The sequence below is a fragment of the Cucumis melo genome, chromosome 11 (assembly GCF_025177605.1).
Source record: "Cucumis melo cultivar AY chromosome 11, USDA_Cmelo_AY_1.0, whole genome shotgun sequence".
In the NCBI taxonomy this organism is placed as follows: domain Eukaryota; kingdom Viridiplantae; phylum Streptophyta; class Magnoliopsida; order Cucurbitales; family Cucurbitaceae; genus Cucumis; species Cucumis melo.
In genome coordinates this window covers 31,921,096-31,948,774 of record NC_066867.1, presented here as the reverse complement: position 1 = coordinate 31,948,774, position 27,679 = coordinate 31,921,096, and the positions used below count along the sequence as shown (strand labels likewise).

General features: G+C 32.8%; 1 protein-coding gene across 3 annotated transcripts; it reads left to right on the top strand.

Annotated features, from left to right (window-relative positions):
- The first annotated feature begins 254 nt into the window (after positions 1 to 254).
- On the top strand, positions 255 to 27,566 carry LOC103498820 (glycine--tRNA ligase, chloroplastic/mitochondrial 2). Of its 3 annotated transcripts, XM_008461575.3 has the most exons (36): positions 255 to 575; positions 1,650 to 1,700; positions 1,831 to 1,898; positions 3,531 to 3,612; positions 4,532 to 4,595; positions 4,926 to 4,981; positions 6,973 to 7,050; positions 7,359 to 7,433; positions 8,274 to 8,344; positions 9,138 to 9,254; positions 9,372 to 9,473; positions 10,390 to 10,516; positions 11,861 to 11,944; positions 12,517 to 12,603; positions 14,555 to 14,656; positions 15,748 to 15,811; positions 16,722 to 16,777; positions 17,282 to 17,353; positions 17,465 to 17,547; positions 18,106 to 18,154; positions 19,234 to 19,296; positions 19,673 to 19,762; positions 19,833 to 19,919; positions 20,872 to 20,943; positions 21,030 to 21,088; positions 21,738 to 21,831; positions 22,257 to 22,475; positions 23,166 to 23,260; positions 23,939 to 24,029; positions 24,103 to 24,207; positions 24,424 to 24,462; positions 25,110 to 25,199; positions 25,670 to 25,771; positions 26,194 to 26,275; positions 26,385 to 26,470; positions 27,200 to 27,566. In XM_008461575.3, the coding sequence occupies exons 1-36, from the start codon at positions 330 to 332 to the stop codon at positions 27,296 to 27,298; spliced, it is 3,207 nt and encodes a 1,068-aa protein (XP_008459797.2). In that variant the 5' UTR covers positions 255 to 329; the 3' UTR covers positions 27,299 to 27,566. The 3 variants fall into 3 exon arrangements, with proteins under 3 accessions (XP_008459797.2, XP_050947979.1, XP_050947980.1); XM_051092022.1 differs by lacking the exon at positions 1,831 to 1,898 and having other exon boundaries at positions 477 to 575; XM_051092023.1 differs by lacking the exons at positions 1,831 to 1,898; positions 4,926 to 4,981 and having other exon boundaries at positions 477 to 575.
- The last annotated feature ends 113 nt before the right edge of the window (positions 27,567 to 27,679 follow it).

Genomic DNA, 27,679 nt, shown 5'->3' with positions numbered 1-27,679 from the left:
ACATAAGAGTTTATTACATTTGCAATTTTTATGAAATATTGCTGTATACTAAATTATTATTTTTAAAATTGATATTTATTGCAATTATCCATAAAAAAATAATAACATTTGACCTAAAATATATCACATTATAATTTAAATTTTAGGAGTCAATTCCAAATATATATTATTTCCAAGACATTTACCTAAAATAAAACCTAATAATATTAAACCCTTCGAGTGATTTTATTTTATATTATTTCTGTGCGGAGAAAACCCGCTTAAATTCCCAAACCGGCTAAGGCTTTTCTCTTTGAAGACACAAAAAATCAAGAGCTTGAGCCATATCAATGGCCATTCTTGCTCTTCCCCTGTTTTCCTCCTTCCTCAAACACCATACTTATCTCCTTTCCATTCGCTCTCCGAAGCCGCTCTCTTCTACCTTCTGTAAATCCCCTTATCGCCGTCAATTCAACAAAACTTATGCCTCTGCCATTACTCCTTCCACCACTCTGCACCATTCCTCCACTGATTCCAAGACTTATGGCTCCAAGTCTTCGGTTCTTACTTTTCAGCAAGCAATTCAGCGTCTCCAGGTCATTTTCCTCATGCCCAGATGCTCATTTCTCTCTCTCTCTCTCTCTCTCTCTCTCTCTCTCTCTCTCTTACTTTTCTGCTAAAGAATGAAGGGTATCTTTTTGGGTAATGAATGTATGACTCATGTTGTTATTACGTTCTATAAGGAGTTTTGTTTATTTTTAAGGTAAGTGTAGGCTTGTACCTATTGATTGGACTGTCTCAATGTTTGGTAGTGGAAATTTGGCTTGTAATCTAGTTGTTTTTGTAGATGTGTGTGATGGTGTGGATTGTGAATTGGGGTTGAAGTTTGAATATGGGGCATCGCATTTAAACTTATAATTCATTTTGAGAACACTTTATCAAAAAGAAAAAAGTGACGGTTGCAAACATAATAATTCAGCCTAAAGTATTTGTTGATCGCAACACAATGCAGAACTTACGAATGTAGCAAGAGTTTAGATTCAACTTTCAGAGTCAATTAGTGATAGATCATATTGCCAGTTATTACGTTGACAATTAGAATTCTATATTTACAAGGAGTAAAACTTATATTCATTCATAAGGTCCTCAAAGCTCCAAATAAATGATCAATGGCTTTTAATTTGCCTTGGGCAAATTTTATAATCATATGTTGAATATATGGGTTATGGGTCATTGGTTAGTTAAGCCACAAAATTGTTGTAGTTGGAGTCTTTGACTTCACAGTGTCCGTTTCTTCTCTTACTTTTTAAATGTAGCCTATTTTTCTTCTTTGTCTATTGCATTTTTTTTTTCTATATTCGTGAGTGTCCGGGTCAGCTTATACACACGTCGACCAATTTCACGGGATAACTTACCCAATCCTACAACATTTGGGTGTTAAGGAAATTTATAAGAAATTAATTCCTAGATATGTGGTCACCTTGAATTGGACCTCTATTACATTCATTTTGTGATCAAATTTGTCTATTTACTTGTTCAGTGATGATATCATATGATAGTACTGATTCAATTATCATCGTTTGGTGATAATACGGTTAATCTGAAGGTTATTCTTAATATCATCATCACATGGAACAGTTCTTTTGATGATTATTTCAATAATATCACAGGAATACTGGGCCTCTATTGGATGTGCTGTGATGCAATGCAGTAACACAGAGGTAAGTTCGGTGTTGACATAACGATGTTATCTTAAGGTTTTTTTTTCTCTTTTTTTGTTATGATCAGAAGTTTTTTTGATATAAGGGTTTGAGGTGTAATATTGCATTATTTTAAATAGTTTCTCTTCAGGTTGGTGCAGGAACCATGAATCCCTTGACATTCTTAAGAGTTCTTGGTCCAGAACCTTGGAATGTTGCGTAAGTATTCTTTGACGTGTATCTGCAGGAGAGAATGCTCCATTATGTATCGTCTCATTTTGGGTGTCTCCTTCATTGCATAATTAGAAATTCATGGATCGTTTGTTTCTTTTATCATTTTTTTGTTATGAAGTTAGGTTGTAAAAGGAGTCTTGATCATTTTAAGAATATGGCCCCTGCCTAAGGGTGGTGTTTTCAGGGTGGGGGGTGTGTGGGTATGTTTCTCTAGACTCAGTTTCTGAATGTTTCAAGATACTTTTTAGAGACAAGAAACAAGTGCATCAAAAGAAAGTGCAAATCCTCCTAAACTAAACTAAGTTGTCGCGTGTTGACTTTGATCTATGAAAAAGTTTCTCATCCTTGGAGAGCTATATTTTGTGCTTAGTGACTTTCCTCTCCCTATCTCTTCTCTCTCTTGTTGTTGTTTATTCAGTGTGTCGTGGGTGATGGTACGGATCTCTACTTTTGAGAAGATAAGTGGTTGGGAGATAGACCTATTTGATCCATGTTTCCTCACTTGTATCAATTTCTTCTAGGTGAAATCATTTTGTGGTTTTTGATCTCTCTCCGTCAGAGAATAGCATTTTCTCAATCTTTGGTTTTGTAATCTGTTAACCAATAGGAAAACAATAAACCTTATGAGCCTTCTCACTATGGTTGAGGGGGTTTCTCATCCTCAGAGAGGGTATCTTCATTTGGTACGAATATTTTGGATGGTTTATCTTTGGTGAATCCCTTTGCCTCCGATTGTTAAGTTTCTCTCCATGTGAAAAGTACAAATTTACAAGAAGGTGAAGTTTCTTACCCGACAACTTCTCAATGGAAGAACTAACATGATAGTTTCCGAGGATTTTGTCTAGTTTGATGGGTTCATATTGTTGCATCATCTTCTCTAGAGGCCCAACTGAGGACTTTGACCGCTTTTTTGGGAGTTGCACTTTTGCTAGTTTGATGTGTGACAATTTCTTTGCGGAGTTTGGCTTCTGGGGACTAGATCAAAAGAAGTGTTTGATGGCTAAAGAGTACCGTTTTCACTAGCTTTTCTTTTCACGAGAAGGGTTGGTTTATGTGGATCATGGGGATTTATGCTGTGTTATAGGGTATTTGGTTGGGGAGGACTAACAAAGTATAGAGGGTTGGAGAAACCAAGGCATATGTGAGGGCCCTTGTTAAGATCCATATCTCTTTTTTGATATCTGTGAGTGTTTGGGCCAGCTTACGGGCACTTCGACTAATCTCACGGGACAACCCGCTTGACCCTACAACATTTGGGTGTCAAGAAACTCGTAGGAAATTAATTCCTACGTAGGTGGCCATCATGGATTGAACCCATGACCTCTTAGTTAGTTATTGAGACTATGTCTCCCTTTTTACTGCTAAGCCAAACCATGATGGTTAAAAGAAAGAGAAGTCATTTTCTTATAGGTTTGGCTTCTTCTGGTTGGGGTTGGTTTTTTTTATTCCCCTCGTATTTTTCATTTTCTTTTCGTTTTAAGTTCGACACTTGATCAAAATGAAAAAATGGTCTATGCTTGTGATCACTGAGCAGTCACATTTGTGAGAACCTAAAAGCTCTTGCTGCTTTTGGAAATAGAAAATTTTAATTGTCACTGTGGAATTTTTTTATGGAAGATATGTGGAGCCAAGTATACGGCCAGATGATAGTCGCTATGGGGAAAATCCAAATAGACTCCAACGCCACACTCAATTTCAGGTAACATTTGAGTTTATGATCGAACTTTGGAATTGTTGAATGATTTATCAAGCTCTCTATTAATTCCCGTAAGAATTTCTACTATTTATGTATAAACATTAGTTGTCACTATGTGGTCTTTACTGTCATTATTCTTTTCTTATATGTAGCGTAATAAGTCCTCTTTTCTATATTAGGAAACCTAAGTTGCACTGGTAAACCCTAGAAACCTTGGGCACCTAAATACCTGACTTTTCGTGCTAGTGTCTTCTTTTTGCCATAAGCTTCTGTCGTTGTCTTGACCATAATTAGAGGTCTTCATCTTCTACCAAAGTCTCACGTTTTGCCTTCATGTTCACTGGAGATATGCTTGCCCTTTTGCATTGTGTTACCGGAGGTTTGTTTGGCCGAGCATTCATGGTTGCTTAAGTGCTCTTGGTTGCATGGAGATTTATTTGCTCAAGCATTTGTGCTTGGTGTTCATGGAGGTTGCTCAAACTTTTGCACCAATCCAACAAAAAATTTTGTGTTCGTTGGGTGAGGAAGTTTGAGAGGCAGCTAGGTTTAAGTTTAAAAAGCCTCCTTATTGGAGACACTCATCAGTCACTTGATCTTTTTGTAATTATGACATTGGCCTTGTCCTTTTAGATTGAAGTTCATTTATGGTTAGGATTGAACTCCCTTTTTTGTTATGTTTGTCTCTTTTTTTCAGGTGCATTTGCTCATTTCTCTCAACAAAGCATGGTTTCTTAAATAAACATACATACATACATACATACATACATACATACATACATACATACATACATACATATATACAACAGTTTATTTTTGTCCCTTTTAAATTAAGGGTTCTTATATGTGCCTATTTCACTGTTTCTTTTTTTCTTTGGTTTCCCTCTTTTCATTTATTTTTCTTTTATGTTATATGTGATCACAGGTGATTTTGAAGCCTGATCCTGGAAATTCGCAAGACCTTTTCATCCAAAGTCTCTCTGCTTTAGGTAGGACACAATGATCCACTATGATGAATTTCAATTGATTAACATATTTGCTCATGTATAATGGAAATTCACAAGACCCTTTCATCCAGCTGTTGCAAAGTTGAAAGTATTTGTGCATATATTTTTAAGATTCTACACATCTAGACGCTTTCTTATGTTATAAATGATTCTCATAAACAAGAAGCTGTTTAATGCATGAAAAGTTTGTCGATAACCCAAGTTAGTTTAGCTGTTTTGACTCACGCTAAGTAAAAAACTTCACCTTCTTGGGGGTTATTAATGAAATATACGGCCAGCTGATGCCATATGCCTCTTCTATATGATTCATAGGAATTGATGTTGCTGCACATGATATACGTTTTGTAGAGGACAATTGGGAGAGTCCGGTAATCTGTCATATATTGTCCCATCATTTTCTTCCTTTTCTTTTTTTTCTTTTCTAGGGATGTGTTATACTATCATTTTCTTCCTTTTATTGTTGTACATCACTAAGAAGTTTCAAATCTACACAGCTTTGACAATTTTTTGAGAAGGAAACACAACTTTTTATTGATAAAATGAAGATAGACTAATGCTCAAAGATACAATACCTTCGAGAGGAAAAAAACAAAAGGAGAAGAATACTAATGAGATACAAAGAGGCGAGAGAATAAAAGGCAAACACTTAAAAGTCTTTTCGAAACGGACAAATACTTAAAAGTTAAAACTTAAAACACAAACTCCATCAATGAAACCAAAACTAGAAAGCACAAAATCTATAAAGTCAAAGTCAACAAAATTCCAGTGAGCAAATGAGGTGAGAAGTCCAATAAGGCCGAAAGTGCGAGGGGTCCAATTACAAACCAAACCAACTTCTAAATTGTCGCTTCCAAATTTACAACTATTAGGAGAAAACTGTAACTTCATAAGTAGCAGGAATGCTTAGGCGCATAAACATGAGAAGTCTACAAAAGTAGTAGAATTCCTTGACAAAACCACCGAGCTATGCTTTAACTGAAGGAGAATAAGGAGGGAAATTGACAAAAGTAGCACATTTTTTGTTTTCATTTTCAAAAGTAACACAGTTATTTAAAATTTGTAAAACTGTTTTTTTGTCAATTTCGGGCGAGATCGACCGCTGAGATTTTCCTAAAATATTAAAATTTTTTAACTTATCGATTGTTTTGGGTTTTCCTGGTGCATCTCGGTAGACAATTAGGCCGAGATTTTACCATTTTTCAAATCTTCCCAAATCTTATTTAATTTTCTTTTCTTTTCAAAAAAGTTATTCAAGCCTTCACAAATCTTCCACCAAACCTTAACTAATTTTTGCTACTATTGCCAATTTCCCTGGTAAATTACCATTTTTCCTTTTTCTAATTCTTCTCTTCTTCAACCCAAAATCTTCTTTCACATTACTCAGCCACAACAAACGCCATCACTCCTTTTCTTTCTTGCTTCTGCCCAATCAATTCTTTCACCTCTCATCAACGGTATTGTTTCTCATACTTCTTTCTTCTTTTCCTCTTTCCCAAATTCTCAGCGTTCCAAGTTATGATAAGATTGAATTGATTACACTTGAAAACAATATTCTTCTTCTGGGTTTCATTCTTTATTGCAAATTCAATTGTGAGAATAAAGCGAGGGAATTAGGAAAAGGAAAAATGGTAATTTACGAGAAATAGTTGGGGAAATTGTCAAAAGTAGAAAAAATTAGTTAAGATTTGGTGGAATATTTGAGAAGGTTTGAATAATTTTTTTGAAAAGATAAAAAAAAAGATTTGGAAAGATTTGAAACATGGTAGAATCTCGGTCTAATTGTCTACCGAGATACACTGGGGGAACCCAAAACAATTGATAAGTTGGAAAATCTTAATATTTTAGGGAAATCTTGGTGGTTGATCTCGTCCAAGATTGATTAAGAAAAACAGTTTTACGAGTTTTAAAAAATGTGCTACTTTTGAAGACGAAAACAAAAAATGTTCTACTTTTACCAATTTCCTAAATAAGGAGGAATTGATTTCATCTGAAAACCACATTTTTCAATCAAAGCAGAGAACTTAGCAGGAATTATGGGTGACAGTTTTACTTGAACATTTTCACCCTTCTCAAATAAAGTATCAAAATCTTCTGCAAAGTAAACCTCTGGAGTCTCCTCAACAAAAGTATCTTGACAACTCCAAACTGGGTTTTCCATTTGTGTTTGATTCATCTTGTTTTTTTATTTTAAATGTGTGTTGCAACAATGTTGATAAAATGGTGATGTCAAGAGTCATTCCTTGAAAGTTGAGGGAGTTGAGAAACTAAGAAAAATTCTTTTAATAAATAAATACATATATTTTGACTGGGTACTTCACACTTATTAAATTCATTTTTTTGATCTGGACTGCTCTTTCAGGTACTTGGTGCTTGGGGATTGGGATGGGAAATCTGGATGGATGGGATGGAGATTACACAATTCACTTACTTTCAGCAGGTATAACTACCTGGTCATTTGTTTCTGATAAGTGATAAGTATATTCAGTGTTGTTTAACAGTTTAGGTGAATTCCACAAATGCAGCTATGTGTGAGCATGATACGCAATGCAAATGTGGAAGAAACTAGTGTAGCAAAATTCACTTCATATGTTGAAAACTATTTTTCCTTTGTTGGAAGTGGCTATCATATGATTGGATATTGTTTCTTCCTGTTTGAGGGAAATTTACTGTTTTTAAGATTTGAAATTCGTTGCATAGATTCAGTTATATATCTTACCTGCTTTATTGATCTCTCTCTATTTTCAGGCTGGAAGTCAACAACTATTGCCTGTATCTGTTGAAATCACTTATGGTCTTGAACGTATTCTCATGTTACTGCAGGTGATATGGTGTCTTTGCTGGCCTTGTAAAAATATTTTGAGTTTAATAAAACATGATAACTATGGGTATACAAGAGTTTAATTATCATTATTCTTGTGTGAGTGGGAATTTGAAGTTTTATTTGAAGAAAGCTGTTTGAAATAAAAGAACAAATTGAAATTGCTTAGTTTTTACATTTTAGTGGAAAAGAAGATGAACAGTATGCAATTTAAAATTTTCCCTTTTACATTCTCCTATTATCAGCATATTCTCATTTCTAAACTTTCAAAAGCCTCCCGCCTTTTATAGTGTGTCTTGATTCTTTATTCTTTGTCGTTGATAAGGCCTAACACTTCTGAATTCTACACGAAAAGATTTTGTTTTTCACTGTTGTTGCTCGACTCTGTATTATTGTTTTTTTGAATCTTTATTCTTTGAACAATTAGTTTTTTCATTGTTGGCCTGCTAGTTGGCTTGTGGACCCTGGGGTCAAGTTTCTTAACACCCATCCTTGGCTTGGGCAATGGGCATTTTCTTAAAAAGTGGCTGTCTTCCTTCTTTTTTCTTTTCCCCTAATATGTATATTTTTGGCAAGAAATGAAATTGTATTTGTTTGAAGAAGTGATTGTGAAAATGAGATATTTTTCTTCCTCATGATATTAAGGAGATACTTTTGGAGGAGTTATGTTTGGAAGAATGAAAGGTTGAAAGATTTTTGAAAATACAGTCAAGAAGTGGCTTTGGACAACGCTGTAATTTTTATTTTTATTTTTTCGGCATAGATTCATATTTTCATGTGATATTCTAGTTTTGCGCTGTTTCTCCAACTTCATTGAGTTTTCCTCAATGTAACCTGTGCAGGGTGTTAATCATTTTAAGAAAATTCAGTATGCTGATGGAATCACTTACGGGGAGCTGTTCTTGGAGAACGAGTAAATGAATCTCTTATTTGAGTTTATTTATTTCTTTATTATCTTATTTTATATATATATGTATGTATGTGAAAAATTCTCCATAGAACTAGAGGCATTTTGTTTAATTTTGATACTTGTCCCTTTCTTTTATTTTTCATCTTATTATTTTCTTAAAAATTTTGTCTCTTTGAATGATTTACTTGGATTTATCATCATATAATTCTTTAGCTTATTGGTCTTTAGTTGCCAATTTGCTCTCTTTTTGTAATCACCTTAAGTTGCTTGGGGTTTTCCCTTATTTCATTTTATCAATGAAATGTTTGTTTCTTATTAAAAAAATCATCATATAATTCTTGATAGCCAACTATTTGGAGTTTGGATTAACAGAAATGAAAGCACAAGTAGGTGAATAAATATTTTCCATTTTTGCTTTTTTCTTCTAGATATGGTGTGGTCGCTAAGACGGTATCAACCTAGTTGAGATGTCTGGGTCGACTACTGATCCCTATTTCTCTTGTATAACCCTCTTGTAGAGCTCATATCTCTTTTTATCTATTAATAAAGAGATCCATTTCCGTTTCAAACAAAAAAAGTAGCTAAATAAAAATAATTTTGATTTGTGGGAGTGACTTTGATCTTTATTCACACGCGATCAAGGTTTCTTTATTCTAGTTTATCTATTCCTTTTTCGCATAGGATTAATAAAATAGTAAATTTAATGCGACCCTAACTTAAACTTTAAGGTTTAGTGATGAGTATTAGGGGTAAGAGGTTCAGTGATTGTTATTGTATGTCTTTCCCTCTATTTCAGGAAGGAAATGAGTGCATATTATTTAGAACATGCCAACGTTCACCAAGTTCAGAAACATTTCGACATCTTTGAGGAAGAAGCTCATTCGTTGCTTGCTTTAGGATTAGCAATCCCTGCGTATGTTTCTTCCATTAATTGTATATGGATGCTCAATTCTTTTTTGAAAAGTTTCTTTTAAAATATTATTACCTGTATAATTATTTTTTGACTAGCAAATGGCATGCAACATAATAGGTATGATCAGGTTTTGAAGGCATCTCATGCTTTCAACATATTGGACTCAAGAGGCTTCATTGGAGTAACCGAGCGTGCTCGTTATTTTGGTCGAATGCGAAGGTTAGAGCAATAGCTTTAATTTTTCTGTCTTCATTTTCTTTCTTCTTAAGATATAGACTTAATGCAACTTATGATGAAGATTTTTCTTTTTCTTTTTCCCGGCATTTGTTCTTATTGGTTAATTTTATTTTGATGCTGACACGTTATGGAAAATTTAGAGGGAAGGGCTACTGAAAATTGAGAAATTATTATTTTTGTCATATTTTTGTTGAGAAAAGTAGATCTCTAGAAGAAACGCTCATGACAATTTTGTTTCCTTAAAAAAATACAATAAATAATATATATTATTAATTACCACAAAAAAAAAAAAAAAACCAACACTCCTTCTCAAGTTGGTTTGAAGATATCATCCTATGTCAGCTTGTTAATTAATTTATCGAATAGTAACTTTGGAGGTCCCTTAGTTAAAACATCCACGATTTGCTATATTGTTGGAATGTAAGGAATACATATTACCAAAGGCAAAGCTAAAGTAACCTAGGGGACACAAGCCCCCCTTTCATCCTTGAACAATTTTTCCGTTTCCTTTTCATAAATGAATGGTATTTCTCCTGAAAGCTGGCTCCAACATCATATCAGTTTTATTAGCCCATTTATCATTCTGATCTATTTTGAATACTTCATGCTTCTATATATTTATGTTTACTTTTTCAATATTGTTATCTCTTTGTTCCCAAACATGGTAAAACTCTTAAATTAGGGCGTTCCTCTTTGATAGTGAGTAGATTGCCTCACTGTCTGCGTTTCTTTCAGCTTCTTGGTATTTCTTTAGTTTTGATTTTGAAAAGATGATTACTTGAAATTCTTCTTTTCAGTTTCATGTTTCTCGTACTTTTCATTGTACAGTTGCAATATTCATTAACCAAGTAATTAGTTTAGACTTCTTTATGTGCTGAAATTAATTTCATTCCATCAGTTTAGCTCGGCAGTGTGCGCAACTGTGGCTGAAAACCCGAGAATCCCTAGGTCATCCACTTGGTGTTGTTTCTGATCCTGTTGATCTTGTATGTCCTAAAGAACTTCTGGATGCAGCAGTCAAAAAGGTTAATATATATATATGTTAATGATTTAGTTCGTTATCACTATTGCTAATAATACCACTACAGACAACATATGTGTGAGGTTTTTTCGTGCATGGTAGGATTAGATCTGTTTGATATTGAAAAAGCCTTTTAATTGTTGTATTTGTTGTTTAAGTGGCATCTTTCATTTGAACATTGCCATATCTTTTCATTTTATTAATTATAAGTTTGTATTTTATTAAAAAAAAATCTAACTGATGTCTTGGGGTGAAATTAAATTTCTATCTTACCTTTCAGGATCTAAGTCTATGTATTTCTGTCATTTACCTTTTTTCTTAAGCTGTAGCTTAAGTATTAAAAGATATTAAAATTTACTAAAGTGAAAAAATATGAACAAAAAATTAGCGGATAATAAGTCCTATGTATTGCAACCAACAGTGTGACGCCTGAACTTATAAGATTAAAAATAGTTAGATTCACCAAAAGATTTTGAAAAAGTAGTAGAAAAATGACATCAAAATTTTATACTTTTTCTTTGTCCAATGAACTGCGCCACGGGCAAAGATGTGAACCTTTGTAAGAACTTTGATTTGTGAAACTAAATTTTACCATAATTAGATAGGTCACTGTCTTAGGAGAATGGTTGAGACATGCATGAGCTAGCCAAGACATTAAGAAAAAGGAATTACCAATGAGAAGTCTTGTTTTCTTTTCTTTCTTTCTCTTTTTTTTTAAGTAAACATTAGAAAGAAAGGCACCGATGCTTGGTGGCTAGTGGATCTAGACACTAGGTCCTTTCTCCAGAGAAAGTAGAGAATGCCAAGAAGGGTTTTTAAAGACAAAGGCTAATGACTTCCCTATCATACAAATTTCTTGAAAAGGTAAAATGGCCCATCCAAGGTAAAAGAGTGAACCCAACTGTAATGGGAGCAAGTATAGAATGCAGACAAAGATGAAAATATTTAAGACAGCAGAATCATCCATCCAGTTCGGCTCCCAAAAAATAACATATCTTTTCCATTGTTCACCAAATAAGAAACAGAATGAAAGAAGCAAGTCAAATGTCGAGAGAAGCTTTATGGGGTTTGGGCAATGATCTCTTAAAGGGAAGTTAAAAACTCAATCCTCGGAAGGTAAAGTTCTATGGATTTTTGAAAAGGAGTTGGAGAAAAGTTCATATAAGCTTTTGGGAAGAAGAGGAAACTGGTGCTCCAGAGTTATCCATTTCAATTTGGCCTGTTATCCAATTAAGCTGCTCAAATCATGCATCGTGTTTTGATTATTTATTTTACAATTTCTAAAATACAAGTTATTATTACCTGTACATTTTACTTTTATCAAGATATCATCTCTTATTTGTGACAGGTGCATGAAGATGTGAGGTTGTTTGTTTTTGAAATTGGAACCGAAGAAATACCACCTAAAGATGTTGTGGATGCAAGCCAACAAGTATGGAATTATTTATTATTTGTCTTTCTTTTTGAAACATTAAATGATACGAGGCAAGAGATAGAAAAGGATCCTAGCAGATTACAGAACTAGTGTATTCGCTGAAGATTACACAAAACCTTCCTATAGGTAGCAAATGAAAAGAACCATGCCACACTCAATTTATAAATTACTATATTAATCTTTATTTACAAATTGAGTGTGGCATGGTTCTACTTCTATTATTAGGATCATTTGAAAAGGGCTGTTAGAAAGTTAGAAATGGAAAGGAAAAATTTACTACAAGAGTAATTAAAGTCGCTGTGCTTGACGTGTGTTCTGGCAATTTCCTTTTCCTTCTGTAACATATTAGTTCTCCAGAAAGTATTCTTCCTCTTATTGTCGTGGTCAGGGAAATGACTATCATTACTATAATATATATTTTTTTTGAAACAGAGACAAACTTCTTTATTAATAATAAGAACTCAATGTACAAGAGAGTTATACAAAGAGTTACTATAATGTTGCTGTTAACAAGCATTATTTTATTTCTCTGCTTGTTGATGTTGATCATGTATGAGTTTTTATTGCAGCTCAAAACATATATGTTGCAGTTGCTTGAAAAGCATAGGTTAAGCCATGGCAAAGTGCAAGCTTTTGGCACACCTCGCCGGCTAGTGGTATAGCAATAACTTCATCCCTTTGTTTGCATGTAGAAAATGCTTTGTTGATCTTTTGTGATAATTGTGAAGTGGTTACCTTGTAGATTGCTTTTGTAAATTTATTTGGTTGGGTTAAAACGATGGTGGCCCACATCTTCTTTATGTGCCCAAAAATGAGAAGAGGTCTCTTAATCTAATTTCCTTATTAAAAACGATCCAAAATGCTTAATTATATACCTTCTCTTTTCCTTTGTCCTCGATTTGAATTTACTCTAACCTACCATGAGATGAGGAAGGATTGGAATTCTCTTTAAACAGCATTTAGTTAATTTCTTCTGTTTGTGGGGTGACGTGGGGTTTTCTTGGCGCTTTTGGTTAGGTTTTTTAGTTTTTGTTTTGTGGTTTGTTAGTTTTCCATTTTAGTGAGCTTTTAGTTGGTTTTTTCTTTCAGTGATTGTTATTTTTGTCGATCAATTCTCCCTTTAGGAAGTTATCTCGAGGATTCCACATCAGAAAAATTAGAGGACCTCACACTCTTTAATTAGATAAATGAGCTACTTATCTCATTGCCAATTGATTTTTAGATGGAACCCATCTTATCTAAATCGTATCAAAGATCATCAAGCCCAAAAGGATTTCTGGAAAAAAAAGAATGAAATCCAATCCAAATGAATGGTGAACCCAAAGAGGCACCCATCTTGAGGGGACATGTTGAGACCCCACGTTAGAAAAATAAATAAACAAAAGACGTCACACTTTTTATGGGATAGATGCACTCATTGCCAATTGGGAGGCAGCACTCCAAATTATTTAATTGTTGTTTCCCATAATTTTTTGTATTGTGGAGCTCATGTTTATCCTTTATGTTAGGAAGTAGTCCCCTAGAACCTGGACCGTTGCTTCTCTAGAAAAGAAAAAAAAACCAATATCTTCATTCTCAACTTTCAATATACATTATGTCTGTTATAGTATATATTGAGCTAAGAAACACAAACACAACATGAAGTAGTCTCATTGACATGCTGATTTCTGATAAAAGTACGGCATAGATATATTGGGGACAATTTAAAAAAAAAAATTATAAAACACATCCATATATCATATATCAATACTTCTCAATAAACAAAACGTGTTGTGTAACTTAAAAATAAAATATGCTTCACACAAAAAAGTACAAAGTGAAGTCATTTATTGAAATCTTAAAGGATATAGAAAGATTTAGTTGGCTGGACTGGAGGAAGAAGATGTTAGCCTTATACTTTATGATTAATAATATATAAGGATTTAGTTTATAAGATGTCTACTTTTTCCCCCATAATTTTTGGTTAAATATTTTCCAAGTTGTGTTCAAGCCATGTCCAAAATTAGAAAATTGAATTTTTAGCGTGTTCAGAGCGTATTAGTCCTTTGTTAGTTTAGGACAATTTGGTGCACAAGTTTGAAATGTTAAGCCTGAGAATGTTTAGATTGGGAGATTAAGTTGGGTTTAGGTAGTTTGGATTTAAGAGAACTGTGTTTGGGGTGTAGGTTTAGGAAGCTTGGATTAGAAAGTCTATCTTTGGAGAGCTGGTTTACAAAGCCTAGAATTGAGTTACAGATTTGTAAATCTTAAGTTTATGAAATATTTAGTTTTGTTTAATCAATTGTTAAATTTTATATTAGTTTAATATGCCATCTTAATTATTTTAATGTAGTTAAGTTCCAAATGAAAACACTTTAAAGGGTGGAAGCTTTGAACTGGGTTTGGTTTGCCGTTGTAATATCTCCAAGCCTTTTTTTTTCTCCCCATCATTGTAAATTTGTAAGTATTCTGTAAATGTAAGAAATTGATTGTATGTTACTGCTTTCGTTGTATTGTTGGAACATAATATGTATATGCTTGATGAGACATACTTATTGCTCCCAAATTCATAGTATTTTATTATTTTCAAATTTTAAATGTTCGTAATAAAATTTTCAACCTTTCTAGGTCACAGTTGAGAGTCTGTGTTCTAAACAAGTAGAGAAAGAGTTCGAGGTCAGAGGACCCCCTGTTTCAAAAGCTTTTGATGACCAAGGAAATCCTACAAAGGTGAAGGACTTCTCATCATCATTTGGATATTTTGGAACTCAAGATTATCCATTTATTTTCATGGCGACACTTAATTACTTGAGTAGCTTTAGTCTCATATCATTATCTCAATGAAGTTGCTTGTTTCTTGTTAAAAAAAAAAAAAAAAGAAACTTGAGTAGTATTGTAGAGTAAGTTACAGATACTATTGATGCTTTCTGGAGGAAAAATAAAATGCATTTTACATCAAACATACTTGTAACTCTACTATTTCAGATTTTCCTGCGAGAACTGGTTCGTCTTGATGTTAACAATTTTTCAGGAATTTCCCCACTCAATTTATTAGATGCCAAAGTTAAAAACTATAATGAAGTGGGATTTGCAACAGAATTCGGAATCTCCCCCACTAAACCATTCCCTCCCAAATCGAGAAACTGAAGATCAATGGTGTAAAACCAAGATGAAGATAGAATTCTTTGAATAAGTACCTCTGAATGTTATTTAATTTTGGAGGGAGGAGGAGCTTTTATAGGGAGCTCAACTGCAACGGTCAAATTATTCGAGCTGCGGGTTACTGGTTGTTTAAAGACTCAAGCTACTAAACTTTCTGGTAGCTTGATTTCATGCTTGTGAAACACATCGTCAAACCATATTTGAATCTTGGTTGTCTTTTATTTATTTAAAAAAAAAAACGATCTTTGCCCTACCAATATTGAAATAGCCACATCGTCAATATATTTTTGTTTACAACTAATCTAGTCATCATCCTAGTCAACCTTCCGTTAAGTCCCCAACAGTTCTGTTTCCTTGAGGACTAAAAGTTTAAAATTGAGCATTATTGATTTTAGGGACAAAAGTGTTAGATTTTGAAACATAGGGATCAAATAGAAACTAAACCTAAAACCTAAGGACCAAAAACGTATTTTTCTCTTTTACTTATCATTCCCCTTATGTTAGTGGGTGAATCCAAGTCCATAGTTTCAAGTTTTGATTTCTTAAAAAGTTATTTATTGGATGATACAAGCCTACATCAAAATGATATTTGTTCCATTTCTTGTTGAAATATCTTATTTTCACTCATGTAGCTTATGAGAATATGTATTTTGTGATAGGCTGTTGAAGGCTTTTGCCGCAGATACTCTATCTCACGTGAATCGTTGTACAGCAAGATCGATGGTAAGTCTCCAAAGATTGGTATTAAAACTACACAGTTTCATTTAAAGTTCAAAACTCAAAAGTTACTTTGCTTTTGAAGTAGATAAAAACAAAAATATCTTTTGTAGTCAGATGGTTTGTTTATTACATCCCCCAGTTTTTTTTAATTGCGTGTTTAGTTCAACCTGGACATGTATTTGATAGAAAAAAACTGCTCTAACTCATTCAATATTCACAAGCAAATAAGATTTTATTTTTATTTTTTTCCGAGAGATCAGGGCTTGAGGATAAAAGGTTTTCTATGTAGAGTGAAGTACACTTCATATTTATAAAAACATACAAATAGCTTCTATCAACTCATACATTTTGTTAGTTGATCATCAAGTTTGATTTGTTTATACAAAGCTCTCAGGTAATAGCTCATATAATGATTTCAAACAGAATTTTGTGGTGTGATTGTACTTGAACGGGATGGGATCTGTGCTGTAGGTTGTTCTTTATGCCCCTTATTTTAACAAACTGAACCTTGAGTGACTACTCCAAACCATGAAGAAAATGTTAAGCAACAAACCTTGCCTTTTCCTATTCTCCTTAAATCTGGTCAAAGGATAACCATCATGGGTTGATCTAGTGGTAAAAAGGAAAACAATTTAAGTAAATGACTAAGAGGTAATGGGTCCATGTCCTATGTAGAAATTAATTTCTTGCGAGTTTCCTTGACATCCAAATGTTGTAGGGTCAGACGTGTGTAAGCTGATCTGAACACTTACGGATTTAAAAAAGATTTGGTCATGGATATGTAGCTTCCTCATGTCTCCACAAAAGAATGCATTCTTCACTAAAGGCTGAAAGTATACTGCAAAGTACATATTCTTTCGTCTCAAGTTCTTGATGTTATAATGGTTCCTGAGAGTCTTTCTTCATGTTTCAGGAAAGACAGAATATCTATATGCTAGTGTAATGGAGTCTTCTCGGCATGCTTTAGAGGTTCTAATGTCCTTTTTCTCTTTCCACCCTTTCTTTTTTATATTTAACACCTATCTGCCTTTTTTTCAATAAGAACTTTTCATTGATATTTGAACAAGACCTTTCATTAGCATAATGAAAAGAGTCTAATGCTCAAAATACAATGATGTCGAAATGGAAAATAAGTGTTCATATGACATGTTACCCTCAGTATTTTATGCGAATTGTTTATCATTTAGAACTGCTTTTATGGGAAGTATCAATAATTTTGTAACCAAAATTTAAGATGATTCATTTTTCAGTGAATTTAAAATGTTTAAATTATATTAATAGTTAATGTGAGTATGAGTAAGTTATGGTTTGTCATTGTAGTCCTCGGTTTTATAAAATTCCCATTGTAATTGATCCTGATGGTATTGATCCTTTGGTACGTGATGTTGAATATTACTTGCAATATATTAGAACTGTTGTTGTGTTTATAGGCTAATCAAATTTTACTCTAATGTATCTTTTATTTTGTTCTAGATTTTTTCCGAAAATTTACCTGGCATTATAGCTAAAATATCCTTTCCAAAGTCAATGAGGTGGAATTCTCAGGTATTGACAGAAAGCATATTTCAGTTGACCTAATGGTGGGACTTGCATTTTGGTTCCATTCTCTGTTTTCTTTTTGCTGCTACGTCACTGCCCTTTTCTGTTGATCTGCAGGTCGTGTTTAGTAGGCCTATTCGTTGGATTTTGGCCCTCCATGGAGATGTAATTGTTCCATTTTCATATGCTGGTGTTTTAAGGTGATATTTGATTTCTTCCTGCGTCCCAGCATCTTTGATATCTACTTGTGAAATGTGGACTTGCGCATGAGAAAATTGTTTTCCAAGTATATGGCCATAGATTTATGTAGCTAGGTGGAGTTGGACAAATATACGGTGATTATTAAATGGCCACTAGTTCTAGCTCGTAGGTTAAGCCGAGGTTCTTTCTTCACATGTGGGCTCATATATTAATTTCTTATTCATAAAGCTCAACATGTAGCTACTGATATCAATTCGTTTTTATCTTGAACTCTGGTTTATATCTTGACAAAATGGTAAGAATGATAAAGTTTTGGGGAAATCCTCTTAATCCCATATATATTTTTTAAAATTAGAAATGTGCACTGTCAATTAAGAACTTACTGGGACCAAGGAATTACGTAAAAATTCTCCTAATTGTTATACTTTTAATTCCAACATTTAATTAGTGGCTTCCACGTACATTTGTTGTGAGGTTACGTCTACCTATTTGTTATTTATTTTACGTATTTTCTTATCAATATGCCTAGACACTGACATCACAATTTTTTTGTCTAGTGGGAACATATCCTATGGTCTCCGTAACACTTCGACGGCTATTGTTGAGGTAAGTAGTTTTATTGTAAAAACTCAACAATTTGTTATTCCCCATAGATATTCCATCTGTAAAAGGAACAAGACTTTGAATTATCCTAAATCCAGTCAACTCTGAGCCCAAATGGCATAAAGCCTGATCTCGATAATTATTAAATAGTAACAAAATAATGATTAATCTATTAAAAACCCATCTTAAGAACACTCCGTGAGTGAGTATATTTCTTTAGTGTACAAATTCCAAGCCTCAACTGAGTAATTCTTTGTTCTGTAATTAATTTTATTGGAATTTCTACCTTATAATTTCATAAGCATCTTAATCCTAAGGCTTGGATTCCTTTGCGCAACTTCAATTTTCGAAGGGGTTAATCTTTGCCCACTTTTTGATGTAATTCTTTTGGTTCTTCTTAATGAGAGTTGAGAGCTTTTGTTATTATTTAAAAAAAATAATCCAGAAGCCTCTTAATTTAAAGGTTTGGATTCGTTATTGTCACTATGATTTTCAAGAGTTTTTTTTCCCCAGTTTTGGATGTAATTCTTCTCATTCTTCTTAATGGAAATCTTGTCAGTATTTGAAAAAGAACCCACTAGTTTAATAAAAATCTTAATTCAAAGGCTTGGGTTCGTTTTCTTAATTGGGATGGTATATATCTTACTTGATGTCTAATTACCAAATGTTATTTGATCAACAGACCAGCTTTTCATGGGATAGGTCCCTTTCATTTGCTCTTCGATAAGTGGAACAAAAAAAAGAAAATGCCAGGTTTCATGGGCTATTTGCACCTTCCATTAACTATTCAATCAATGTTTTAGTATGTTGCTTACTTATAATTAAATTTACCATAACCCATCAACTTAAGCTTTTGAATTTAGTAGCATTAGAGTAAGTCTTATATTTTAAACTCTAATGCATTTTCTTTTCAATTAATATTTATTTTCACTTGTTGGGTCTTTTATACATTTTCAATCCCACAAGCGAGTGAGAATTCTGAAGTATTGACACAATTAAATTTACCCTAACTTATTGGCTACTTTTGGGTTGAGTTTTCTTGTTTTTGTAGTATTTGATTGTGGCTTTGGATCATGTCACAGGTAGACAGTGCAGAATCGTTTATGGTGGCAATGAAGGATGCTAAAATTGATCTTGAAGTTGAGGTGGGATTAAGAATTCTATTGTATGGCTGCGAAAGCATTCGTTAGTTACAGTTAGCTAGTTTACTCTTTCACCAGAAATACGAAGTTACATGATGCAAATGATAAATATAATTTTGTAGTCATTTAAAGTTTTTGTCCACACATTGTTGTTTAAGCAGCACTGCAAGTATTAAATGTGTTTTAAATGTTCTCCTATTTCGGGACTTAAATCTTATCCTTCATTAGTTCATTTTATGTGTGTTTTTTTAGGAGTTAAATGACTACTTGCTTTAGTATTATTATTATTATTACTTTTAAATGGAAACAAGTCTCTACATTGATATGATGGATGAGACTAATGTTTTCAAATGGGAAACATAAGTATTTGCTTTCTCAGGACCGGAAAAGAAAAATCTTGGATCAGTCTTCCATATTGGCACAAAGCATCAAAGGGAAAACTGTTATTCATGAGGACTTGCTTGATGAGGTAGTGTAATTGTGAAGTTCTTGATTTCATGCTTCTAACAATGTCATTAACGAGTAAAATAATGTCTTAGGTCGTAAATCTTGTTGAGACACCTGTTTCAATACTTGGAAAGTTCAACGATTCCTTCTTGGAGCTTCCAGATGATCTTCTAACAATGGTAAGATTTTTGTAATAGACGGTATAATTTGATCGACAATCTTTATAGTGGTTATGAATTATACAAATTTGATAGGATAGAAATTCTAATGGGATAAAATATTCGTAAGCACTTGAATTTTAATGGTTAAAATAAGGAGGGGTGTGGTACAATTTTCAACCAGGCAAAACCGCAAATGTATGATTTTAGTTTTAATATAGTGAGAGAGTGAAGAGTATTCTCCTCAGGATTGATGTTCTGGTTCACTTAAAATACGTGTCTATATTGATAGATTGATACTTCTTTATAGATAAAAATATATAAATTTAACATAAAAGCAAAATATACTTCATGAAAAACCAAGTGAATCTATGTCCTATTTTTTTAGAAATTGACCTGTGTAGCTATGTAATTTTCCTTCCAAAATATATGGCTTGTTTCTCATAGATTCCCCTTTTTAAATCATATAATATTAATTTACCTTCACCCATCAACTTAAGCATTTGGGTCAATCCTTGATTTAAAATGGTATCAAAGCAGGTGGTTCAAGAGGTCATGTGTTCAAACCCATACGATGTTATTCTTATTTCCTCTTCATTTAATATTGATTTCCACTTGTTGGGTCTTCCATATACTTCAAGCCTCCAAGTGAGAAGTAATGTTAGAAGATATGATATTAAAGTTACCTTCATTGATCAACTTAAACTTTTGAGTCAATAAGTGATTTAAGATTATAATATATCATCTAGCACTCCTTTTTCTTTTGGTATCAGAAATTTATACTATTTTTTGTTAATTTATTGTTTCTCTACATAAAGCAATTCTTGGTCATGGAAATTTATTCTATATTGGTAACTTTTTTCACAATAAATTTAGTTATCTCTCTTTACTATCCTTCTCTTTCATGTCTGCTATTATTATCAGTTTATGCTGGTTTAGCCGTTATGTTTCATTTTTTTAAGTTGTCTATCAGGTTATGCAGAAGCATCAGAAATATTTTTCGATTAGAAATGCTGATGGAAAGCTGATGCCATACTTCATTGCTGTGAGAGTCACTTTGTCATTGCATAGATCTCATTATTTTTGGTTTGGATCTTGTTAATTCATTTTTGGTTTGGATCTTTCTCTTAGGTAGCAAATGGGGAAATTGATGACAAAGTTGTAAGGAAAGGAAATGAAGCAGTCCTTCGGTAATTTTTTATGCATAAAGTCCTGATTACTTCAAGTTGTAATGAGATGTACATAAACTATCACTGATAAATAATCAGTAAATGCATCAGATGATAATGCAATCAGTAATTTCATGAAATTTTTTAATTTTCAAAAAGTAGGCAAGGATAAACTCTTTCTTCTCTCATTTTACTAGTTGAAGGTTAATTTTGGTTATTGACTGAAAAACAATAGAATAATTTTTTGAAATGTCTGAAGCTATTTTTATCCACTATGAATGAAGTTTATATAAATGTGCTAATTACTTAAAACTTAGCACAAATTTTGCCACACAATTTTTATTAGTTATGCATTTTATATGCCAATATATGACTGGAGAAACTAGTTCACGGAGTTAAAGTTTCTATGGTTGAATTGATTTTAACATATATAGAAGATGTAATACTCTGACAAACTGTAATTTAACAAATTGTGTTAAAGATGAAAAGTGAATTTATTTCAATTAAAAATTGTTTCTTAAAATTAAATATTGTCATGTTTCTTAAAATTAAATATTGTCATCGAAGGCTCCTTTACTTCTCTTCTGTGTTCATAAAAAAATGTTCTCTAGAACACATTTTTTCCCCTTATACATCATCTACTACTTATGATCATCTATTACTTTTTCAGAGCTCGCTATGAAGATGCCAAGTTCTTCTATGAGACAGATACGAGTAAAAGGTTTTCTCAGTTTAGAAATCAACTGAGTGGTATTCTGTTTCATGTGAGTTCTTAACTTAGTATCATGTATGATTGGTGTCTTATATGGTCTTTGGTTTTTCTTTGGGATATGATGATGTTGCTATGGGGTGTTAACCTAGTTGAGATGTCCGGGTGCACCTCGTGATCCTATCTACTTCTCTCTCTCTATGCTTCTCGATTATTCTCATTGTATAATTCTCTTGTATTTTGAGATTTTATCGATAAAGAAGCTTGTCTCCGTTTAAAAAAAATGTATGATTGGTGTCATTGGTGTTTTTATGTGGGGAAACTGTTGATATGAAACTGAGAATCTCATCCGAATCTGTCATTAGTAATAATTGTTGACACTTTTGGGTCACTTACCAAAAATTCCATTACAAAATTGTTCAAGATTGTTTTTAGCTTTATGCTTGTGCTACTTTTGATAGCCCAAGTTTTTTCAAACAGGAAAAGCTAGGATCAATGCTTGACAAGATGACACGTATGGAAGCTATGGTTGTGAATCTGAGCCTCGCAATGGGAATTAGTCAAGATTTGCTTCAAATTACACTGGAAGCTGCTTCCCTTGCCATGTCAGATCTTGCTACTGCTGTTGTCACAGAATTTACTTCACTTGCAGGAATAATGGCACGACATTATGCTTTGCGTGAAGGTTTTTCAGAGCAGGTACTTGGTGTTATTCATTTTATCTCCCCATAAATTGTCAGATACTGCAGGTTCTTTCTATAGTTAAGAGTTTATACATAGACAATCGAAGTTGGTGGGAGGAGATAGCTACTGCTTGCTGCACAATGCAGATAGGGAAGCTTCAATGGAAAGTTGTGACTTGTTCAAAAAAAAAAAGTGCAGATAGGGGTAGCCGACAGATTGCAACAGTTAGCTGTCCAGTGTTATTAAAAGCATACCTAGACATGGTTGCCAAAAATAGTGTTGAAGTGAGGCACCCTGAAGCTATTGTTTTTTCAAATAAAAAGATTAAGGAGAAGCTGAGGAATAATCTTAGATATTTCTCTACCCAATCTCTCACAAAGGGCTATCAAATTTTTTAAGATTGGGGCACCTAGAAGCCATTACTTTTTTAAACTGAAAAATACTCCTAAATTAAAACTCTACACAATCTCTTATGAAGGCTCTAATTTTTTAAAATTTCCATTATCTTGCTATTCATCATGATACGGTTTTTTACATACATAAGTACTCTAGCGGCATACCAAATTATCTAGTAAGTTTAACAATTAACCACTATATCTTTGAGAATGATATTTTCTAGTATAACTCTGTCAAATACGCTATAAATATTTTTTCTATTCCAATTATGATTTTGACTTGGGTTCACTCTTTTTGTGATTTTTCCAGATAGCAGACGCCTTGTTTGAGATCACACTTCCCAGGTTTTCTGGAGATATCCTTCCAAAGAGTGATGTTGGGATAGTTTTGGCTGTTGCTGACAGGTCAAACTAGAGCTCAAAGTCCATCTAAATTTCACTTTTTAGTATCTTCGTAATTTATTGCATTGAATGTCTGTGAACTTATCTTATATGTGTATGTCTGTAGATGATTACATATCAAATTTATGCATGATAAACGATTTACAACATTAAATAGAAATTAGGGTTTAGTTTTTTTTTCCCACTTTTCTTTGAAATTTTAAATACTCAATTTACACTTTATTATTTCCTTTAAAAAGATCATCTATTCATAATTATCTATTATTCAGTTTCATATGAGGTATCTTTAGATCAACAGAGTTTAATGAAACAATATTTTAAATTTAGTTAATAGTTTACTTGAATTTGTAAATTATTAACTTACTAAATGAATTGGGGAGGCTTTTTATTGAATTTTGAAATTATTAACTTCTCTTTTTAATCTTATTTGGGCCTTTCCCAAGGCAAGTTTTAATCGGAAAGCTTTTATTGTTTCTCTTTTATTTTGTCTTTTAATTTATTTTTATGTATGTTCTTTTAATATTTCTCAGTTCCATTTGAAGTTTAAATCCTTTGAGCATTGGTCTCTTTTTATGATATCAATAGAAAGTTCCATTACTTGTTAAAAGAGATACAACGTATAATTGTTTATTCTGCTAGAATGGTCTACCTGAAGGTTCTCTATTTATATAAGCTCTGCAGATTAGATAGCCTTGTTGGCTTATTTGCTGTTGGCTGCCAGCCTAGTTCTACAAGTGATCCATTTGGCTTGCGGAGAATGTCTTATGGCCTTGTAAGTAATTTTAAAATACTCATAAGAGCCAACAATTGCAGTGGGCTAAGTTATTTGGTAACGCTCTTTGTAGGTCCAAATATTGGTGGAGAAGGATAAAAATCTTGATCTAGGGCGAGCACTCAGACTTGCAGCTGATAACCAACCCGTTAAAGTTGATACCGACGTCATTGATAATGTAAGAGAGTTTTACATTTTAGTCTGTGAAAATTGTATCAAAGTACGTTAATTTCTTTTAACATACTCCTATTGGTGCTGGTTTTCCTATATGTAGAAGTTTTACAGTTTGTGCAGTACGAATAATATAAACGCTTAGATCAAACATGACTAGTCTTACTGTAATTATATATGCGTCATGATTCTTTATCATATTGCTAAATCTTTTCCTTCTCAGGTGAATCTATTTGTTACACGAAGGCTTGAACAATTTCTGGTATGTATGATCTTCAAATGAAAGAATCTCGAGACTATGAGTAGACAATTCGATTTCCTGCTCTACTTATCGTTGTCAATAGAGTAAAATTCATGTACTGATACTTGATGATACTGGTTTCAGTTCAATAGTCTTTTTGGACCTCAATTTAGTTCTTTTTTCTTTCAACATCTAATGATGTTAGTTGCATGCGTCCATTAGTCATTTTTCTTTTCTGTTATTTTAACTGTACATTATTCATTTTAGAGCTCCCAAACGGAACAAGAGGGTTTCCTTTGAACCTCACTCACTTTTTGTTATACTAAATGGTATTGAAGTAGGTTTCTTGATGACATTAGGGTTTCTATTTCAAGTGATACTACGCTTAGGGTTAAATGCCCACTTTTGGTTATTCTATTTCTCCTTTCATTTTCTGCTCAAGTCGCCTGACTGAACTTAAATGATGCTCTTGCTCTAGGAAGTGATAATTTCAAGTTCAGGTTAAATAGCCTAATTTATTGCGAGTTATATGTTAGTTACAAGTTAAGCATGTTGTGAATCCCCTTTTGTATTCTTTTAAATCTAATTACCAGTTTGATGACACGTTAATTGAACATTTTCATATACTGGTAAGCAATAACTTGTTTCTTTTATGATATTGTTTGCAGGTTGATAAGGGTTTGAATCCAGAAATAGTTCGTTCAGTTCTTGCAGAGCGTTCAAATTTTCCTTGTCTGGCAGCAAAGACTGCTCATAAAGTATAATATTCGTTCTTGTATTCTTTGGTATTATACTGCAAATTGTTTTTATGAATTTTTATTACACTTGTAATAGCCTTCTCAAAGGATTCCGTTGTCTGATCTTTCTACCTTATTTAATTACACAATTATAGGGTCAAATCAAAATATAAACAAACAATCCGTTTCTTTGAATGATAGGATTCCGATTCAATATTGAAGGATCTTATGGAGCATAAACAACTTTAATTTAGTTAACATGGCTATCAGCTACACTTCTCAAAAAAATTTGGCATTTGCGAGACACATAATCTAGAGTGTCTTTCACAGTTTTTTTTTTTTTCCTTCTTTTTTATCACTTTTAAGCAGAAAATTTGATTTAACAATTGTTTAATGCTCGATGGTTACTGTGATAGTCTCAATAATCTTCTCTGTTTCTTCATAAATATTTTTTCTTGTTTAAATATTGTTCTCTTATGGTATGATTTTAGATGAATGCTATGTCAAAAGGCGATCTCTTCCCAAAGATTATAGAGGCATATGCTCGTCCAACAAGAATCATTTCTGGGAAGGATGTTGATAATGCAATTGAGGTAACCCAATTACAATTTTTTGTTGATGAGGAAAATCATTATGTTTGAAAGTTTTAAGTTTGTCCTGATTTATCAACCTGGGTGGCTGGTTCATATGTTGAACTTAGAATGAACGTTATTTTGTGCCTTTGTCGGATTTGAAATACTTTTTAAAACTACGTCAAGGTCTTTAGCCACATTTGGAGTACTTTTTAAAGCTTTTTTTTTTCCCCTTCTGTTTTTGGTTTTTTATAAACATTATTATACTTATTATTTAACGTAGCTCATGTTTCTACAAAACATATTTTTAGTTTCTCTTTCTTTTGATTATAACTGAGATTTTCCTTCCTCCCAAGTTTCTTCCTTCTGCTCTTTTTATAACTGCTTTAAAATGATTATATTTTCTCAAATACTTCTCTTCTTACTTGCTATTCTCTCTTAAGATTGATGAGGCTGCCTTCGAATCGAATGAAGAAAGAGCTTTATGGAATACGTTTTTGTCAATTAAAAATGAAGTTCACCCTGGTATATTCTCTTCATTAGTTGCAATTTCTTGCCAATTCTACATCTTTCTTTATGCACAACTATGGTTTGAGGTAGTGGTTAAATTGATTTTATTTCTCATTTGATCCAGGCATTGAGGTTGATGAATTCTTTGAAATATCTTCAAAGCTCATTCAACCACTTGAAGATTTCTTTGAGCATGTCTTTGTAATGGTGGTACGTTGCCCTTGCCTCTAATCAAGCTTATAGTTGCAACTTGTATTTGTATTCGTATTTTCAGTTTTGTTGAGAAAATGAAATCGATAGAAAAAATAATGTTGCAGAAGCAATAAATCTCTCATCCAATGGATCAATAAACTTCTTATCGAAGTAGAAAATGATGGTGATAACAATAAAAAATATGGTACTCAAAATGTGATGTACAAAATAGGTATAGAAGTGAACGACCACGGACTTACAATTCAAAACAACATTAAACATAGAAACTCTTAAAACTAAAAGAAAACTCAGGAACAAAAAGTTGAAATCTTAGACCTAACATCAAGTTAAAACATTAACTAAAAAGTAAACCTAACAATTAATTTAAGTAACTTAGAAAACAACAAAGTGAAATTTAATTAAGAAAAACATCAAATCTCAGCAATCTTCTGTCACTATTTCAGAACTAAAATATTTTTATTACATTTTTTGGTTCCTTTAATCCCATGTCTTGGTGTGTGTGTGTGTGTGTATCTATGTACACTCAAATTCTGAAATCTTCAAATGTTTATACATTGTTAGATATCAGTTCTAGTCTGAGAAGTAGTCAAATAATGTGTAAATCTGTTCATTGGAAGCATATAAACGCATAACCAATAATGTCCGAAAAAGTATCATGTTTCCTTGTTTTCTCTAATTGCTATCTTCGATTATCGTCCATAATTCTTTCTCCTTCGTTCGTTGCAGGAAGATGAAAAAATCCGTAAAAATCGGCTCGCTCTTCTTAAAAGAATTGCTGATCTTCCAAGTGGCATAGTAGATCTATCACTTCTATCAGGATTTTAATTGACATTATAATGCAACTAACAAAAATAGGCCCAAGGAAAGTGAATCATTTGGAGGAGTAACTAGATGTTGAGTGAAGGCTGTACGACATTGTAACAAGTTATTTATCATTTTTCTAGATTATGGTTTTGTATAATGTTGAGGCTTTTGTGGCTCTAACATTATTATTATTATAGGCTTGGCTTCATTTATCATGTTGAGGACAATAAAGTTTTGTAACATTCATTATTCCTATAATCCAATAAAATTTGGAGACCTTTACATATAAGTTGCACTCTTGGGAAGGTGTAGTTATGTTTGGCTAAAACAATGTTGCAAAGAATTGTTGTTTCAATTCATTATTTTTGTTTCAAATTTATGTAACATTCATTTTTCCTCTAA

What these genes read in the sequence shown, in the direction of transcription:
- LOC103498820 (XM_008461575.3), top strand. Translation starts at nt 330, where the DNA reads ATGGCCATTCTTGCTCTTCCCCTGTTTTCCTCCTTCCTCAAACACCAT. An exon ending in GCACACCTCGCCGGCTAGTG is followed by an intron (nt 12,604 to 14,554) that starts GTATAGCAATAA and finishes CAACCTTTCTAG; the next exon opens with GTCACAGTTGAGAGTCTGTG. An exon ending in GTTGTACAGCAAGATCGATG is followed by an intron (nt 15,812 to 16,721) that starts GTAAGTCTCCAA and finishes TTCATGTTTCAG; the next exon opens with GAAAGACAGAATATCTATAT.